Source organism: Hemiscyllium ocellatum, chromosome 17, assembly GCF_020745735.1.
Source record: "Hemiscyllium ocellatum isolate sHemOce1 chromosome 17, sHemOce1.pat.X.cur, whole genome shotgun sequence".
Lineage (NCBI taxonomy): Eukaryota > Metazoa > Chordata > Chondrichthyes > Orectolobiformes > Hemiscylliidae > Hemiscyllium > Hemiscyllium ocellatum.
This window is the reverse complement of record NC_083417.1, coordinates 30,567,247-30,584,649: the sequence shown is the minus strand read 5'-3', so window position 1 is coordinate 30,584,649 and position 17,403 is coordinate 30,567,247. Positions and strand designations below refer to the sequence as shown.

The 17,403-nt window shown below is 43.4% G+C and overlaps 1 protein-coding gene across 1 annotated transcript in view; it reads left to right on the top strand.

The window, feature by feature from the left end:
• The window catches only part of ankrd11 (ankyrin repeat domain 11), a 213,297-nt gene that overhangs the window by 93,382 nt on the left and 102,512 nt on the right, over positions 1-17,403 (top strand). The window contains exon 3 of the mRNA XM_060838042.1: positions 2,893-3,042. Coding sequence (XP_060694025.1) covers positions 2,956-3,042 — 87 coding nt within the window. The 5' untranslated portion in view covers positions 2,893-2,955. The remainder of the gene's footprint in view (positions 1-2,892; positions 3,043-17,403) is intronic.

The window sequence follows — 17,403 nt, the reverse complement described above, 5'->3', positions numbered from 1 at the left end:
AAAGAAATTTAATTTCCAAGTGATAGCAGAGAGAATGGTGCATCAAGATTTTTCATTTTAAAACTTTTGCTACCAAATGACTGAGTAAGTGAAAGTTGTGTTAAGCCAGAGCGTGGAATGTTTGTCTTTTACGCTTATCACCTGTTACACTCTCCATTGAATTAGTATTTTAGAAAATAGACTGCAACTGCTTTCAGTTTTGAGTGGGTTTGCATGTCACCAAGTAGTAACTTCAAGTGATCATTTCTAGGCGTTTTCCTTTGCTTTAAAGCATGTTCCAATGATGCTTCTCCCAGACCATGCCAGAACAAGACACCTTGAATTCATGAAATGTTCCATGATGTATCCCATTGACTAGACCTTTGACCTTATGCAACCGATTTTGGTAGGTTGCGAAGTAAAGCAGCCTTTTCTTTTTGTTGATTATTCAGACCCTCCACTATCTGTGGTATTTATTAATTTGTGGGGAAGCCCACAAGTTCATGCCAAAAACAATACCAGGTTATAGTCCAACAGGTTTCATCTTAGAAATAAATATATAATTGCAGCCTGCTGCCAGTGACACCTTTTCAGGGACTTTGGGAGACTGTGAGTCAACTCATTACAACCTCAGACCGCTGCCACTGTCGTCAAGTGCAATCACTTTGCACCTTTATCAGTCAAACAATCTAAGTCCTTTCATCTCAACAATCAAATCGCCCAGGTTTACTGTCACATGGGTTCGAGAACAGGCTACATAATGCTCAAGCTGCAGTACAAAATATACCAACTTTATAAACTTCATTGTAACAACTACATCAGTGTAAATCTATTTACATCTTTATGTATTGAGTTCAAGTTAACAACCAACCCAAGTCTTGAAAGGGCCTTAATAATTTTCTTTGCATTCTATATTGTTGCAGAAGAAGCTGGAAGAAATGTGTTGTCTAAATTTAAATTCCCCTGTAAGGGAACAAAAATAAAATCTTTAGATTTATGTAGTAGCGTCATAAGCACCTAATAGCTGAATGCACTTTACAGTGAACAAAGTGCTTTGAAGTTTGGTAACTGTTATAATGTAAGAAATGCAACAGCATGCGTATATGGCAAACTCCCACAATTGGCAATGTGGAATGAGCAAACAGTCTGTTTTTGTCTTGAAAATATTGTCCAAGGCATCAGCGATAAACTCCCCTTTGAAACAGTGTCATGTGATCTTTTGTACCCACCTGGATTGAAGCCTAGCTTTAATATCTCAGCCAGAATATGATAGTTGCAACAGTGCTGTGCTCCGTTTGTACAGTACTGCAGTGGCAACTTTGATTTTTGTATTTGAGACCTGCTGTGCGATTTGAACCCTGCACTTGTGACTTACAAGTGACATTGAATACCAGCTGTTGCTCAATTAGTAGCAGTTATTGTTTCGTGAAAGAGTTCGTGTTTGAAGCAACATTTTCATTAGTTTAAAATAAACGAGAGTACTATTCTCCCTCACCACACTCAATACATAATCTCGCAGTTGAGGGGTCTTGTAGCACAGCAGTCATGTCTCCCTCTGGACCAGGAAATCCAGGTTCAAGTCCCACCTGCTTCAGAGGTATGTAATAACATCTTTGAACATGTTGATTAGAAAATATCTATGATTTGATTAGATTAGGTTACTTACAGTGTGGAAACAGGCCCTTCGGCCCAACAAGTCCATACCGACCCGCCGAAGTGCAACCCACCAATACCCCTACATTTACTCCTTACCTAACACTACGGGCAATTTAGCGTGGCCAATTCACCTAACCTGCACATTTTTGGACTGTGGGAAGAAACCGGAGCACCCGGAGGAAACCCACGCAGACACAGGGAGAATGTGCAAAGTCCACACAGTCAGTCGCCTGAGGCGGGAACTAAACCCGGGTCTCTGGCGCTGTGAGGCAGCAGTGCTAACCACTGTCCCACCTTGCCGCCCTGGTTGTGAAACTTTTAGTTAGGTGTAACATGCCTTGGCAAGGAACGCATTTTAAAAATCAAGATTGCAATTTCCCCAAAACAGTGGAGTTGTGACTCTGTTGCCAAGTAGTGCTGTTGGATCGATTTTTTGATTGGGATATTAGGATAAATTCACTCTCTCTCAATGGGTACCATGTTTGAAGGTAATCATGGCCAATGGCCTGGTGCAGTATTATAGTAGTTCTTTTCAACCTATGCATCTTTGAGCCTGTCAGCCTACCCACCTTCCTCTTTTGCCATCTTCCCTAACATCAATAAGGTCAGTGAAATTGGTAATTATGGATGTTTTTTGCTCACCCGGTTCAGAGATGCAACTACATGCTCTGAAGCAGGTCGGAATTGAACCCACTGTGCCACAAAAACCAAACCTATAAATTATATGTCGAGTCAAGGTCATAACCAAACACAATCTTCTTAACTGGTGAAGCACCCTTGATGCTCCTGTTTGATAAAGTTATTGTACAATTTGGAATTCAGTTTTGTGCAATTTGAACTGTACTAACATCGTTTCAATGTGGCAATACTTGAGTAATCTCAACAGCATCAAATGCAAACAAAATGACAGTTGATTTTTTTTAACAAATGCATAAACAGTCAACATGCAAATTTGCGTGGTAGCAGTGGTCCAGTGTGTTCACCTTGAGCGGTAAAGTCAAAGTAGGAATTGTTTGGGAATACTGTAGGATTTTGAGGCATGTCAGCATTTCTGAAGAGCAGATGTGACTTAAAACTGAACAGGATGAGTCATAGTGTGTTCTACACCAGCTGTGCCCCCTGCAAAAGTTGAGAGACTTCTGTTTCCACTCCTGATCTAAAAGTATCTTGCCAGAATTAATTTTTAATCAAATTTTGACAGATTAATCCCTGTCAATTAAAATTAGATGCTGTAACGTACACTTTATTTATTTACAGCAGACAGTTGATGATGATGCAGTGGATGTTTGAATGAGGTGACAGCAGCAGGAAGGAGAAACAATGCCCAAGAGTGGGTTTACTAAAACACCACTATCGGAAGATTATCCACTGAACATCGATATGGTGGAAAAACAATCAGGGAAGAAGGTAAGAATATAGAATCACCAAGACTGTGAAATGGGTATTCAACCCTTTGGCTTTCCATGACATTTGGTGAAACAAGACCCTACCTAGTTTTACATTATCTAGCAGCTATTGTGCCATGTCTTGAATATTTTAAAGGTGAATGAGAGCAAACATGTAATGAGTTTTAAAAAAAGGAATTTCATGGTTTTTGTTATTGTTGAGAAACCGCACTGACAATTACAGTGAAAATGTCAAAATTTCTCTCCAAGGGAGCTGAAGGAAGAAACTTCATATCCTTTTGAAGTAGGAGTCATCTCATGATGTGGCAGCAAAGTAGTCCAAAATAAAATGAGTGTCCAGTGTAACGGTCCTCATGGAGCAGGCCAGATGTGTCATACATGTTTCATATCACTCTGACCTTTTTAATTTTCTTGTTTACAACAATTAATTTAATTAATATGGAAGGTTATGTGCATTTGATAAGTTTTATTTTTTATTTTCATAAGGCAACAGCCAGTACATCTGAGATGATTTAAAAAAGTACTAATTGACAAAAACGTGGGAATGAAAATCATTCATTACTTTTTTGAAAACAAACAACTGAATTACAAAATGGCATTGACCAAAGTCTATTAATAAGTGGAAAAGAAGTGAGCTAATGAAATTGCTCCAAATGTTTTTTTTTGACTGCCAATTCAATGTCAATAGCTAAGAAATTTGTTCCCAAAGCCTCCATCTTTGATGGTCAGAAGCATGGCAGGCAGGAAAGGACATTGGAGTATTTCAATCTGAAATTTAAACCTGTTTAAAGATTTCACAGATTTGTAAAATAAGCTAGGGGTGATGCTGGGTAATGCTTCTTAGTTGAAAATGGGAGCTAGTGGAATTTGAATATTTCCCCACTTGCCTGGATGAGTGCATCTCCAACAACACTGAAGAAACTTGACACCATCCAGGACAAAGCAGCCCACTTAATTGGCACTGTATCCACATGCATCCACTCCCTTCACTGCCAATGCTCAGTAGCAGCAGTGAGTACATTGCACTGCAGAAATTCACCAATGATCCTCAGACAGCATCTTCCAAACTCACAGTCACTTCCATCTAGAAGGACAAAGGCAGTAGATATATGTGAATACCACACCTTCCAAGTTTCCCTCCAAGCCATGCACCATCCTGACTTGTAAATATTCCCTCAGTATTGCTTGGTCAAAATCCTAGAATTCCCTCCCTAATGGCATTATGGGTCAACCCACAGCTGGTGGACTGCAGTGGTTCAAGAAGGCAGCTCACCACCAGCTTTTCAACTAGGAACGGGCAATAAATGCAGGTCAGCCAATGATGCCCACATCCCACAAAAATGAATAAATGAAAGAAGAGTTAGGCTCCAGAGTGATTAAGGTGCTTAAAGTTTTATGTTGTCTGTTTTTCTGAATGAATGGTTATGCAGGAAAATGATGTTAAGGGGAAAGGAGTGTAGTTCATGGTACATAGTAATGGAATTAAAGCTTCATTTTCTCCCAATATTCAGTTAAAGAAAATTGTGATTACTCCAAGGCTTTGATTTGTGTAGATATACAGGTCATGCCAGTGTTTGTGATTGGTATACATTTAGAAGTTGACCTTGTGTCTGGTGTATTGAGAGAAACTGTGATGGGAAATCGAATATTAACTATTGTCAGTGAGTCTTGCCTTTGCACATCTAGGTTTTCATGTTTGTTGCATACCAAATTGTTGAAAGTGAGGGATAAATGACCTCAGATTCCTGATTGCACAGAGCAATTTATATCTTGACTGATGTGAGATGTAAAAAATAAACTAAGCACAGAAAAGGGAATATAGATTTCATTACATGAACCCAAAGCGTGAATCAACCAAGCAATGCCAGTGCAAATGAGATTCTCCACTTACAATAGTTTATACTGGCTAATTAACATTTAAATTGGTCGACTCAATGTATTTAAACTTGCAGTAGTGCATTTGGTTTGCATCTGCTGTGTGCTGGTATAATGTCACAACTAATAATCTAGAAGTTGATGTTAATGTTCGGGGCATGGATTTGAATCCCACTGTACCACATAGTCATGAAGTCATACAAGGTGGAAACAGACCCTTTGGTTCAATCATATTCCTAGTAGGGTGGGGGAGTTCAAATCTAGAGGGCATATTTTTAAGCTGAGAAGAGCGAAAGAGATTTGGGGCAACTTTTTTTTTACAAATGAACTGCCAGAGAAAGTGGTGGATGCAGGTCCAGTTACAAAGTTTAAAAGACATTTGAATAAATTCATGAATAGGAAACATTTGGTGGGATATGGGCCAAACACGTGGTAGTGAAATTGAATTCAGTAAAATATGGAATTAAAAGTGCTGTTAATTTTTGGGGGAAAATATCCCACCTGTTTCAATAATATGCATTCGAGAAGGAAATCTGTCATCTTTATCTGGTCTGGCTACTGTGTTAGTGAGTCTGTTTGAGAATGTGGCTGAAGAGCTTCAGGACAAAGGAGATGACCTGGGGGTGCAGTGAGAGAGGGACTCACTGAAATCCTTGTAGAGGGAGGAAGAGAGCTACTGCAAGGAAGGCATCCTTGCAAGAGGATTCGCAGTAGGTTAAAATCAACTTGGAGAAAGTGAGGACTGCAGATGCTGGAGATCAGACCTGAAAAAAAGTGTCACTAGAAAAGCGCAGCAGGTCAGGCAGCATCCAAGGAGCGGGAGAATCGACATTTCGGGAATAAGCCCTTCTTCAGGAATGAGGAAGGTGTGCCAAGCAGGCTAAGATAAAAGGTAGGGAGGAGGGAATTGGGGGAGGGACGTTGGGAATGAGATAGGTGGAAGGAGGTTAAGGTGAGGGTGATAGGCCGGAGAGGTCAGGAAGAAGATTGCAGGTCAAGAAGGTGGTGCTGAGCCCGAGGGTTGGGACTGAGATAAGGTGGGGGGAGGGGAAATGACGAAGCTGGAGAAATCTGCATTCATCCCTAGTGGTTGGAGGGTTCCTAGGCGGAAGATGAGGCGCTCTTCCTCCAGGCGTCGTATTGCCACAGCCTGGCGATGGAGGAGGCCAAGGACCTGCATGTCCTTGACGGAGTGGGAGAGGGAGTTATTGTTCAGCCACGGAGCGCTTGGGCTGATGCGGGTGTCCCACAGGTGTTCTCTGAAATGTTCTGCAAGTAGGCGGCCTGTCTCCCCAATGTAGAGGAGGCCACATCGGGTACAGCGGATGCAGTAAATCATGCGTGTGGAAGTGCAGGTGAATTTGTGACAGATATGGGACGATCCCTTGAGGCCTTGGAGGGAAGTGAGGGGGGAGGTGTGGGCGCAAGTTTTGCATTTCTTGCAGTTGCAGGGAAAGATGCCAGGAGTAGAGGTTGGGCTGGTGGGGAGTGTGGACCTGACGAGGGAGTCGTGGAGGGAGTGGTCTTTCTGGAACGCTGATAGGGGAGGGGAGGGAAATATATCCTTGGTGGTGGGGTCTGTTTGGAGGTGGCGGAAATGACGACGGATGATACGAATTATCTGGAGAATGGTGGGGTGGTAGGTGAGGACCAGTGGGGTTCTGTCCTTGTGGTGATTGGAGGGGTGGGGTTCAAGGGCAAAGGAGCGGGAAGTGGAGGAGATGCGGTGGAGAGCATCATCAACCTTTAATCTTCAATCTTTAAGGGAGGCGCGTTGGTAGTTTGGCGCGCTGATCTTTGCCTAACCCCGCCCCCACTCCCAGCTCCAGCCCCACACCAGGTCCTAGCTCCCAGCCCTGCCGTATTTTCGCCATCTCTCCAGACTTCCCCCTCCCTGAGGATGAAAGATCAGTCCTCAGCAGAGGCCTCACCTTCATCCCCCTATGCTCCTGGATTAACGAGTTCAATAAGCGGTGAGACATCGAACAATTCTTCCACCGCCTTCGCCTCCGCGCCTACTTTTCCAACCAGGATTCTCGCCCACCGTCTGACGACCCGTTCTCACGCCTCCAACACTCCCCATCCACCTGGACACCCCGTGCTGGCCTCTTACCCGCCCTCGATCTCTTCATAGCCAACTGCCGCCGTGACATTGGCCGCCTCAACCTCTCCACCCCTGCCACCCACTCCCATCTCTCACCCTTGCAAAGTGCAACCCTCCACTCCCGCCGCTCCAACCCCAACGTCACTATCAAACCGGCAGACAAGGGAGGCGCGGTGGTAGTTTGGCGCACCAATCTTTACATTGCTGAGGCTAAATGCCAGCTCGCAGACACCACCTCCTACTGCTCCCTTGACCATGACCCCACCTCCCACCACCAAACCATCATCTCCCAGACCATCCATAACCTCATCACTTCAGGGGATCTCCCATCCACCGCCTCCAACCTCACAGTCCCACAACCCCGCACCGCCCGTTTCTACCTCGTGCCCAAAATCCACAAACCTGACTGCCCCGGCCGATCCATTGTCTCAGCCTGCTCCTGCACCACTGAACTCATCTCTGCATACCTCGAAACAGTCCTGTCCCCCTTTGTCCAAGAACTCCCCACCTACTGTTTGGGACACCACCCATGCCCTCCACCACCTCTATGATTTTCGCTTCCCCGGCCCCATACGCCTTATCTTCACCATGGACATCCAGTCCCTATGCACCTCCATCCCCCATCACGAAGGCCTCAAAGCCCTCCGCTTCCTCCTTTTCCGGCGATCCAACCAATACCCTTCCACTGACACCCTCCTTCGACTGACTGAACTGGTCCTCACTCTGAACAACTTCTCTTTCCAATTCTCCCATTTCCTCCAAACCAAAGGAGTAGCCATAGGCCCCAGCTATGCCTACCTCTTTATTAGATATGTGGACCAGTCCATCTTCCATAGCTACACCAACCCCCCCACCTTTTCCTCCGCTACATCGATGGCTGTATCGGCGCTACCTCGTGCTCCCACGAGGAGGTTGAACACATCATCCACTTTACTAATGCCTTCCAGCCCCACCTCAAATTTACCTGGACCGTCTCAGACTCCTCACTCCCCTTCCTAGACCTCTCCATTTCTATCTCAGGCGACCGACTCAACACGGACATTTACTATAAACTGACCGACTCCCACAGCTACCTAGGTTATGCCTCCTCCCATCCTGCCCCCTGTAAAAATGCCATTCCATATTCCCAATTCCTTCACTTCTGCTGCATCTGCTCCAAGGAGGACCAGTTCCAAACCGAACGACCCAGGTGGCCTCCTTCTTCAAAGGCCGCGATTTCCCCTCAGACGTGTTTGACGATGCTCTCCACCGCATCTCCTCCACTTCCCGCTCCTCCACCCTTGAACCCAGCCCCTCCAATCGCCACCAGGATGGACCCCCACCTACCACCCCACCAACCTCCAGATACATCGTATCATCCTTTGTCATTTCTGCCACCTCCAAACAGACCCCCCCACCAAGGATATATTTCCCTCCCCTATTAGTATTCTGGAAAGACCACTCCCTCCGCGACTCCCTCGTCAGGTTCACCCCCCCCCCCCAACACCACCAACCCAACCTTCACTCCCGACATCTCCCCTGCAACCACAAGAAATGCAAAACTTGCGCCCACACCTCCCCCCTCACTTCCCTCCAAGGGCCCAAGGGACCGTTCCATATCCGTCACTAAATCACCTGCACTTCCACACACATGATTTACTGCATCCGCTGCACCCGACGTGGCCTCACCTATATTAGGAGACAGGCTGCCTACTTGCGGAACATTTCAGAGAACACCTCTGGGACACCAGCACCAACTAACCCAACTGCCCCATGGCCGAACTCCCCCTCCCACTCCGCCAAGGACATGCAGGTCCTTGGCCTCCTCCATCGCCAGACCATGGCAACACGCCGCCTGGAGGAAGAGCGCCTCTTCTTCCTAGGAACCCTCCAACCACAAGGGATGAATGCAGTTTTCTCCAACTTCGTCATTTCCCCTCCCCCCACCATATCTCAGTCCCAACCCTCGGACTCAGCACTGCCTTCTTGACCTGCAATCTTCTTCCCGACCTCTCCACCCCCAACCCCTCTCTGGCCTATCACCTTCACCATAACCTCCTTCCACCTATCACATTCCCAATGCCCCTCCCCCAAGTCCCTCCTCCCTACCTTTTATCTTAGCCTGCTTGGCACACCTTCCTCATTCCTGAAGAAGGACTTATGCCCGAAACGTTGATTCTCCTGCTCCTTGGATACTGCCTGACCTGCTGCGCTTTTCCAGTGACACATTTTTCAGGTCTGATCTCCAGCATCTGCAGTCCTCACTTTTTTCTGGCTACAGTGTGACTAGATCCACAGCAATATAGTTGACTCCTTAACTGCCAAATATTGCTCCATTTACCTAACCTATCCCATATCCATTTGTAAATCTTTTGTTTCTTGATTGCAACTTTCCCACCTATTTTAGTGTCGTTTGTAAATTTGTCAATAGTATTTTCTATCCCTGCATCCAGGCCATTAGTTTAGATTATGCATGGTTGGCACCTGAGGACTAAATACTTGCACCTTGCTTAGTTGCATTTGAAAAAGATCAATTTGTGCCAACTCTCTGCTTGTGTTGGTTAGCCAATCCTCTATCCAAGCTAGAAATTATCCTAAACACCATATGATTTAACTTGTGTATTAACATTTTGTGCAGCACCATATCAAATGCCTTCTGAAAGTCCCAATATGCTATGTCTAGATTCCCATTATCCACCTAACTTGTTACATCTTCAAAGAACTGTTGTTAATCATGTTTGACAAGTTGGAGAGGCACGTGGCCCAGTGTTTTGTAGTGCAGTCTCAAAGTGCCAGGGACCCGAGTTCGATTCTAGCTGTCCATAGAGTTTTCACATTCTCTGTGCTAGTGTGGGTCTCCTCCTAAAGTCCAAAGTTGTGCAGGTTGAGTGGGTTGGCCATGCTACATTTTCTGTCATGTCCAGGAATGTGCAGGTTAGGTAGATGAGGAATGATAAATGCGGTGTTACAGGAGTACGGGCTGTGGGTTGGGATGGGATGATGTCCGGATGGGATGATGTCCATGTAGACTCAATGGACCAAATGGCCTCTTTTCCACATTGTGGGGATACTGTGAATTTGCCCTTCATAAAACCATGCTGAGGCTGGATTGTGTTTTGACTTTGAGCATTATGTTATTACTTCCTTTGGAGATTCTAAAAATTTCCAAATGATATGTTAAACTAATTGATCTATTGCTTTCTACTTCAGCCTTCCTCCCTCCCTTCCCTCCAAACTAAACCTCAGTAAGCAGGGCATTCTTTTGAAAGTGTCGTTTGGTAACACTGGTAATTACCCTTTCATCATGCTGATGAAGAGCTGTTGTAATGGCAGCAATTGATTGAGTTTGGATTTGCTCAGATTTTTATTGACAGGACATATTTGAACTTTTCCACATTGTCAGGTAGATATTGGTGTTGTCCCTGAACTGGAACAATTTGGCTAGGGCCAAGGTTATTTCTGGAGCATGAATTCCCAGTGCTGTTTTAGCAATATTGTTGAGGCAACAATATATTTTGCAATAGTCACTGCCTTCAGCCATTTCTTGATATCACATGGAGTGAATCAAATTAACTAAAGGCTGGCACCTGTGCTGTTGGGCACCTTAGGATGAGGCCAAGATGAATTATCCGGTTGGCACTTCAGGCTGAAAGTGATCACAAATATTTCACAGACCTTGAGAGGAGCAAATTATACCATGATAGATAAGGGTAGGCCATGAAAGTTGACGGGAGTACTGATAGGTTTAGAATTCATACGTCTGTGAGAGGAATAAAGTTTGTGAACCATAAACACTCACAAGCTCATGGGAATGTGTCGTTATGGCAACATTGTTAATGAGGCTTAAAAATAATGACATTATTGGTATCTAAGTCTGTTATGAGCATACTAATTATTTAGGAGTTGAAGGTAACAAGGCAAACAAATATCAGTTATTTGTATTCAAATATATAAACTTTTGGATACTGGGTTTGGTGACTAGGGCATTGTTTCCTGCACCAGCAACATTTTAATGTGATTCCCATTTTTTCTTTTTTACTTAGTGACATAATGATCTGTTCAAATTCCTTTTTAATTTTTGTGTTTGTAAAAAAAGAAATATTCAAGTGTGTTCAAAGGAGAATCAAACAGAAGATGGAGTGTTTTGGTGTATGGTTGGCTAAAATACACTCTGACCAGAAAGTGTATGCTTGGACTTTATCCAGTAATATTCAGTTTCTGGTGCGAAAAAGACAGGTGCTAAGTACTCAAGGAGAGGAATGTTCGGGTAAATTGGGGAAGGAAAAAGGAGTACTGGTTCTGATTTAAGCAGGGCATTGTAATGGTGGAAAGAGAAGATGTTCTTGAGAAGCCAGGACAGAATCCATTTACTTAAAGTTGAGAAGTAAGAGAGATATTGCACTAGAGACATTTGATGCTCCTTCAAATGAAGGGAGGTAGCAGTGCAATAAGCAGGGAAATCATATATTCAACATCTATAGAGTGTTGAAATTGGGGACTCGTTAATCACCATTTACATTTGATATTCAGTAGCTCCCGGCTTTGAGGATGCCTAGATTAATTTGATATTCAGTAGCTCCTGGCTTCGAGGGTGCCTAGATTAATTTGATATTCAGTAGCTCCTGGCTTCGAGGGTGCCTAGATTAATTTGATATTCAGTAGCTCCTGGCTTTGAGGGTGCCTAGTGCGGACACCCGGCTCAAAGAAACCCAGGTCAGACTCCTGGGCTCAGCATGAAGTTTGGTGTGGACTTCTTGCTTTAGAAAACCACTCATGCTGAATTTTTACCTTTCATTTCTTTTTTCCCTTAATTTATACCTATGATTTTGTACCTAGGTATCTTTGTACCTAAGATGGTACTGGAAATGGCAACTTTATATACTTTTCACTGTACTCATGTATCCCTGTACTGGAGTACATGTGACAATAACTCTAATTCTAATTCTAACTAATGTTGAACACGAGGAATGTTGAACAAGAATTTGCGAAATGTATTCAGGAGAACCCAATTGGGCAGCATGTTTTCAATAAATCTAGAAAATAAGCAATATGTTCCTGGGGCAAGAGGAAGACCAAATGAATCGAGTGTCAATGGGAGAGTACTTATGTAAGAATTGTAATTGTATCCGAAAGTTTAGATTTGTCCCCAGTGCTGCTTTTTTGGAAAAACAAACTTCTGATTGGAAAGTGGCTAACTTCAAGGGAGTGAGGAGGAGTCTAAGCAGGGTAATATAGAACCAGAGGAAAATCTGTAATGGAACAGCAAATCATCTCTAAAGAAGTAATGTTTCAGGTACATGCTTGTCGCATTATTAAAATAGTGTAAAGTAAGGGAACCAAAGTCATGGCTCCTTGCATAAAGACTGAGGTTAAAAAAAATGGGTGTGGCTGGGGGGGCATAATCTGTGGCAAAAGTACTTTCTGAATTGGAAGGAGGAAAAGAAAATGGATAGAGGAGAGAAAGAAAATTTTGAAATGTGAAGAGGCATAAATATAAGAAAGCTTAAATTGGCAAGAGTGGGTGAAAGAGAACACCAGAATGTGAAATAGAATATAAAATGTTGAATCCCAAGAAATGGGCAAACCAACCAACATGACTTAGAAAAAGGCTTACAATAAAGGAAGAAAGTAGAGGTGGTAGTTTGAAGGGTAATTCTGGTACCAGAATGGGTTTCGATTTTACCAGAATTCTCCATTTAGGCCTAAATTTACTGAAAATAAATCACCTCATTTGAAACATATTGGAAGATGAAGTGGCCAAAAATGTTTGAACCTTCAGGTCACAGTGTTCCCTGATATGTCCAGCCATTAAGATTAATGCTGGCTTGTCAGAAAATGGAGGGGAGGCAATGACCTTGTGGCATTATCGCAAGACTATTAATCCCGAAATTCAGCTTGTGTTCTGGGGATCCACAGCAGAGGGTTGAAATTGAATTCAATAAAAAAAATGACTGTGAAATTAAGAATCTACTGATAACCATGAAACTAACGTCGAGTGTCAGGAAAACCCATCTGCCTCACGAATGTCATTCAGAGAAGGAAACTGCCTCCTTATCTAGTCTGACCGACAATGTGACTGCAGGCCCACAACAATGTTGTGCCCTCTGAAATGGCCCAACTGTTGTATCAGTCGCTGTGAAGTCTCAACAAAGAAATGAAACCAGGACTACCTGGCATCAACCAAGGCACTGGAAACGCCTGTCGATTCAGCTTGACTCCCAGCCAAGAGTCACAGACAGCCAACTTGGAGATCCATAGATATGAAATTCACAAAAAACAGCACATCTGCAAAGCTTCCATTCTGGATGTTCATCTTGTTTCTCCCAACACCACCCCCCCCCCAAACCAAGCAAAACACTCAGACACAGTATAGTTTTACCTCCTTCATCTTTATTTTAGGCTCTGGAGGGAGAGAGAACAATCGCCCATGCGCATAGATGCGTGCGTTCATGGTCTTCTCTCGAACAACATTCTCAATGAATTGTATAGTCATTTTACGGGGAGGAACATCCAGATAAGGCAACATAACATGTTAATTGGGTAACCGTTACAATCAACGAGTATCAATAGCAGAGACTAAGGTCTTTACTGTTATACAATGAATGTTCTTAACCTTGTTAACTGGATTTATACAATGGATACTTTTTCCCCTTGTTAGCTGATCTTGTATACTGAATGCTTCCAATATTGTAAAATGGCTCTACATAATGACTGCTTTTCCACCTTGTTAACCCATTACCCTTGCCTCCAGCAGCCCATTGTTCACTGTAAGTTCTGATCTGATCCGAGTCATACTCAGCCGAACCTCTTGTTTCACAAAACTCAGAACGTAATTCTTCCCCTGCCTGCTTATCCCCTATGCACATTCGCATTCCCTCCTTTTATCATTTTATGATAACCACCGAGATGGCACTATCAGCTTTCATTAGACTTTCATAAGACTCTGACAGCCAGTATTTAAGCGAATTATTGACTCACAGCATACACTGATTATAACAATAAAAATTACTAGCCCGTTATAGTAATTAGAGTTTGAAGAATCCTCCCATGTGGAAAGAAATCACCAGTGAAGCTCTTAAATCCACAGTCCTTAGTGACCACTCCATCCCCTCCAAGTTGAGTGGAAATGAGCCAGTTCTCCAAAGTCTCCTTTAGTAAAGTCCAATCTGCGAACAAAATTCAGTCTGTTCTTGTATCACTCCTCTGAGAAATCAGATTTCTTGGATTAAGGGCGGTTAAAATCTTCACAAAACTGACGAGGGTCTGTCCTTGCAGAGATGCTTCTGATGGAAGATACCAGCGCATCTGAGTGTGCAGGCTAAGTGAATGCAGCATTCTTGGCTGCTTCTGCTCCCACTCTGCTGTTAAATGTAACAAAGCCAACTGGCAGTTGTGATGTTAGCTTGATCAGTGAATCTTCATGTAACTTAAATGATCGAAACACAAGGTAAAGCTCATGTAGTTTAATGTCTGTGGGAAAGCCACTGACAAAAAGCGTACCAAACTCCTCTTCACTGTTGTTAACTTCACTTTTCATACTCATGACTGGGGACCTGATTGAATCCATTGTATCAGGTTGTTGAGGGGTGGGCGGTAGTCTGAAGGTATCCTTTACCTGTGAATGGAGTTACTCTAGAGACCATGTTAGCTGCAGAAAGTATCTTTACATTTCCTCTCTCATTCCTTCCTTGCCGAGGAGGTTATCAGTATGAAGGCAATCACACATTTAACTACACTAAATTGTGTCTGCCTATTTCAGCATTCTTTGAATTCTTGAAGTCTGTTACTCTGTTCATTATTTATGACATTATCAATCCATAACCTTCTAAATTGTACTGCCTAAACAATACAGTCAATTATAAACAACAAACAATGGTCCTAAAATCAACTTCTCGGGTACCTCATTCAGGGTATTCAAAAATTATTTTCTTTTAACAACTTAATACTTGGCTAATGTGAAAGCCGTCAGGAAAAGTATTTCAAAAGTTTGGAACAGCAAGATAACAACAAAATGTCTCCTGTGCTTTAACAATTTAAGAGGCAGTTTCAGTTTAGATTTAAATCTCAAATATTCATGGGAAGCAAATGCTGAATATTTTAAAATATGTTCTCCAAATGAAACTTCCCAAATAAAACAGTTGGAATTATAGGGGCAACTTTGGTAGAGATCAACATTCTTTGAATTTGCAGTATGAAGGGGGCAAATGAAGCCTTAACAATAATTAACAGAATTTAAGCAGCTCAGCCTCAAGTTCCAATATTCTCTGGAAAATCTTAACAAAACATCAAACTAAAAATGCACTCTTCTTTTTTGTGAACACTCTGGATTAAAAACACAGCAGCAAAGATATTATAACACAATACTCTCATCTGGTTAAAGCATAAGGGATATGATGGTTCACTGATCAAGTTAACATTAAAACAGCCAGTTGGCTTTGTTACATTTAACAGCAGAGCAGGAGCAGTAGTAGCAAAGAATGCTGCATTCACCTAGCCTGCTGTTACTGCAACTGCTGCACTGCACACACAGATTTGCTGGTATCCTCCATTTGAAGCATCTCTGCAAAGACTGAGCCCACCCCTAAATAAGGCAGCTGAACAAAGGACCAGACATTGTCTTATGTGCCAGAAGGTTAACCCAGAAAAACCAATTTAGTGTACCAGAGAGAGAACTCCAATTCCAAGTGGCCCTTTCAACACTTTTCAACACTTTATGGACTTCATAGACTTACCACAATACTATAAATATTGCCTTGTTATCATAGATATATTCAACGAATGGATAGAGGCTTTTCCAACAACCAATAGCAAAGCATCTACAGTGACCCACGTTCTCCTGAAAGAAACAATTTCTGGCTTTGGTATACCTCAACAATTATCATCCGATAATGGACCATGTTTTATTAGAAACCCATGTTTTATTGGAAACCCATGTTTTATTGGAAAGATCAACCAAGAACTGTGTACCATCCTCAACATTGAACAACAGTTCCATTGTGCATATCATCCGAAGGCAGTAGGAATAGTGGCCTGTGCAAATGGAATTCTGAAGGACAAACTTACTGAACTCACTCTAGAAACAGGACTGAATTGGCTAAAGGTCCTGCCCCATACCCTGTACCATATACGCATTGCTCCCCAAACCGATACCGGTCTCACAGCAGCTCAAGTAATATCTGGTCACCCTGGACGAACTCCATGGGACAGCAACCAGGCCCCACCACCCCAGATTGATCTGCATGTAATGGGAGATGAAATGCAGTGCTATTTCAAGCAACTGACGAAGTTTCTAAAGTCTCTCCACTCACAGGTGAAAGAAACCACCAAGCCATCCCCCCCACCCTCGATCGCAACGGTGACTGGGAAGGGCCAAAACTGGGACCCCGCTGAAAGGACTGTTCTAGGTATTGCTCCAAATCCCCATTGCAGTGAAGGTTAAAGGAAAGGATCACTGGATTCACCTGAGCGGCTGTAAACGATCAAGAGAAGAAGTAGGAAAAGGACTGATTTTTAAAAAAAAATCTTTAATCTATACCTCTGTATTACTGGCCCTGCTATTGATACACTGCTTGCATCTACACTTGCTTCCGCTAAGGTGATGGGATTGGGTTGTCGAGGGAGATTAACATTATGGTAGGCTTAGCAGGGATATGTGTACTTCTCTCCAACCAGGGTACCGAAGGGAGGGTCAAGACTTGCAGGTAGATGTAACCAGGGCTATCATTTATGCAGGGGAGACATTAAGCAAGGGAACTCGTTTGGGATATGGAATGTGACTAAAATTGATTACTGTAATGGACGGTTGCCCAAACAGATCACAAGTTGATCCTGGACCAAAGCAATCTGTGGCAACTCCAGTGTTGGGATTGGGGCTGCAAGTTTGACTTTACCTGCAGAAGGGACTTCGTGGAAGTGAGACACCATCACCTATTGTATGATGGGAAGTGCTATAGGGCAGTGCTAGAAGATAACCCCTCCTTACAAGGAACATTTCCATGCCCCACCTCCGTGTCCATGATTCGGTGCCGCAGAGCCCTCCCCTATATGGAACAATCTGTACTGACTATCCAGGAATACACAGTCGGCAACTATTTCTACCAAATCTATTAATGACTGTATGGTGATGACAGTGTTGCTTGCTTCCTCCGGCCCACCAGAGTGAACTGTCTCTTCTCCATTTTTCCTCAGTGGGACCGCGACCTGCACTATCAGCGCAGTCTGGTCAGTAACAGGTTGCCACGGTCCCAAAGAATAACTTGCATAGGCCCCCGTGGCAGACTGCATGTATCTTCCCCAACCTCTGACTACATGGACAGGAATTGGCTGAAGGGGATATATGGTGGGAAGGCAAAAGAGGGGGGATATATGGTGGGAAGGCAAAAGAGGGAAACTCCCCAGTAACCA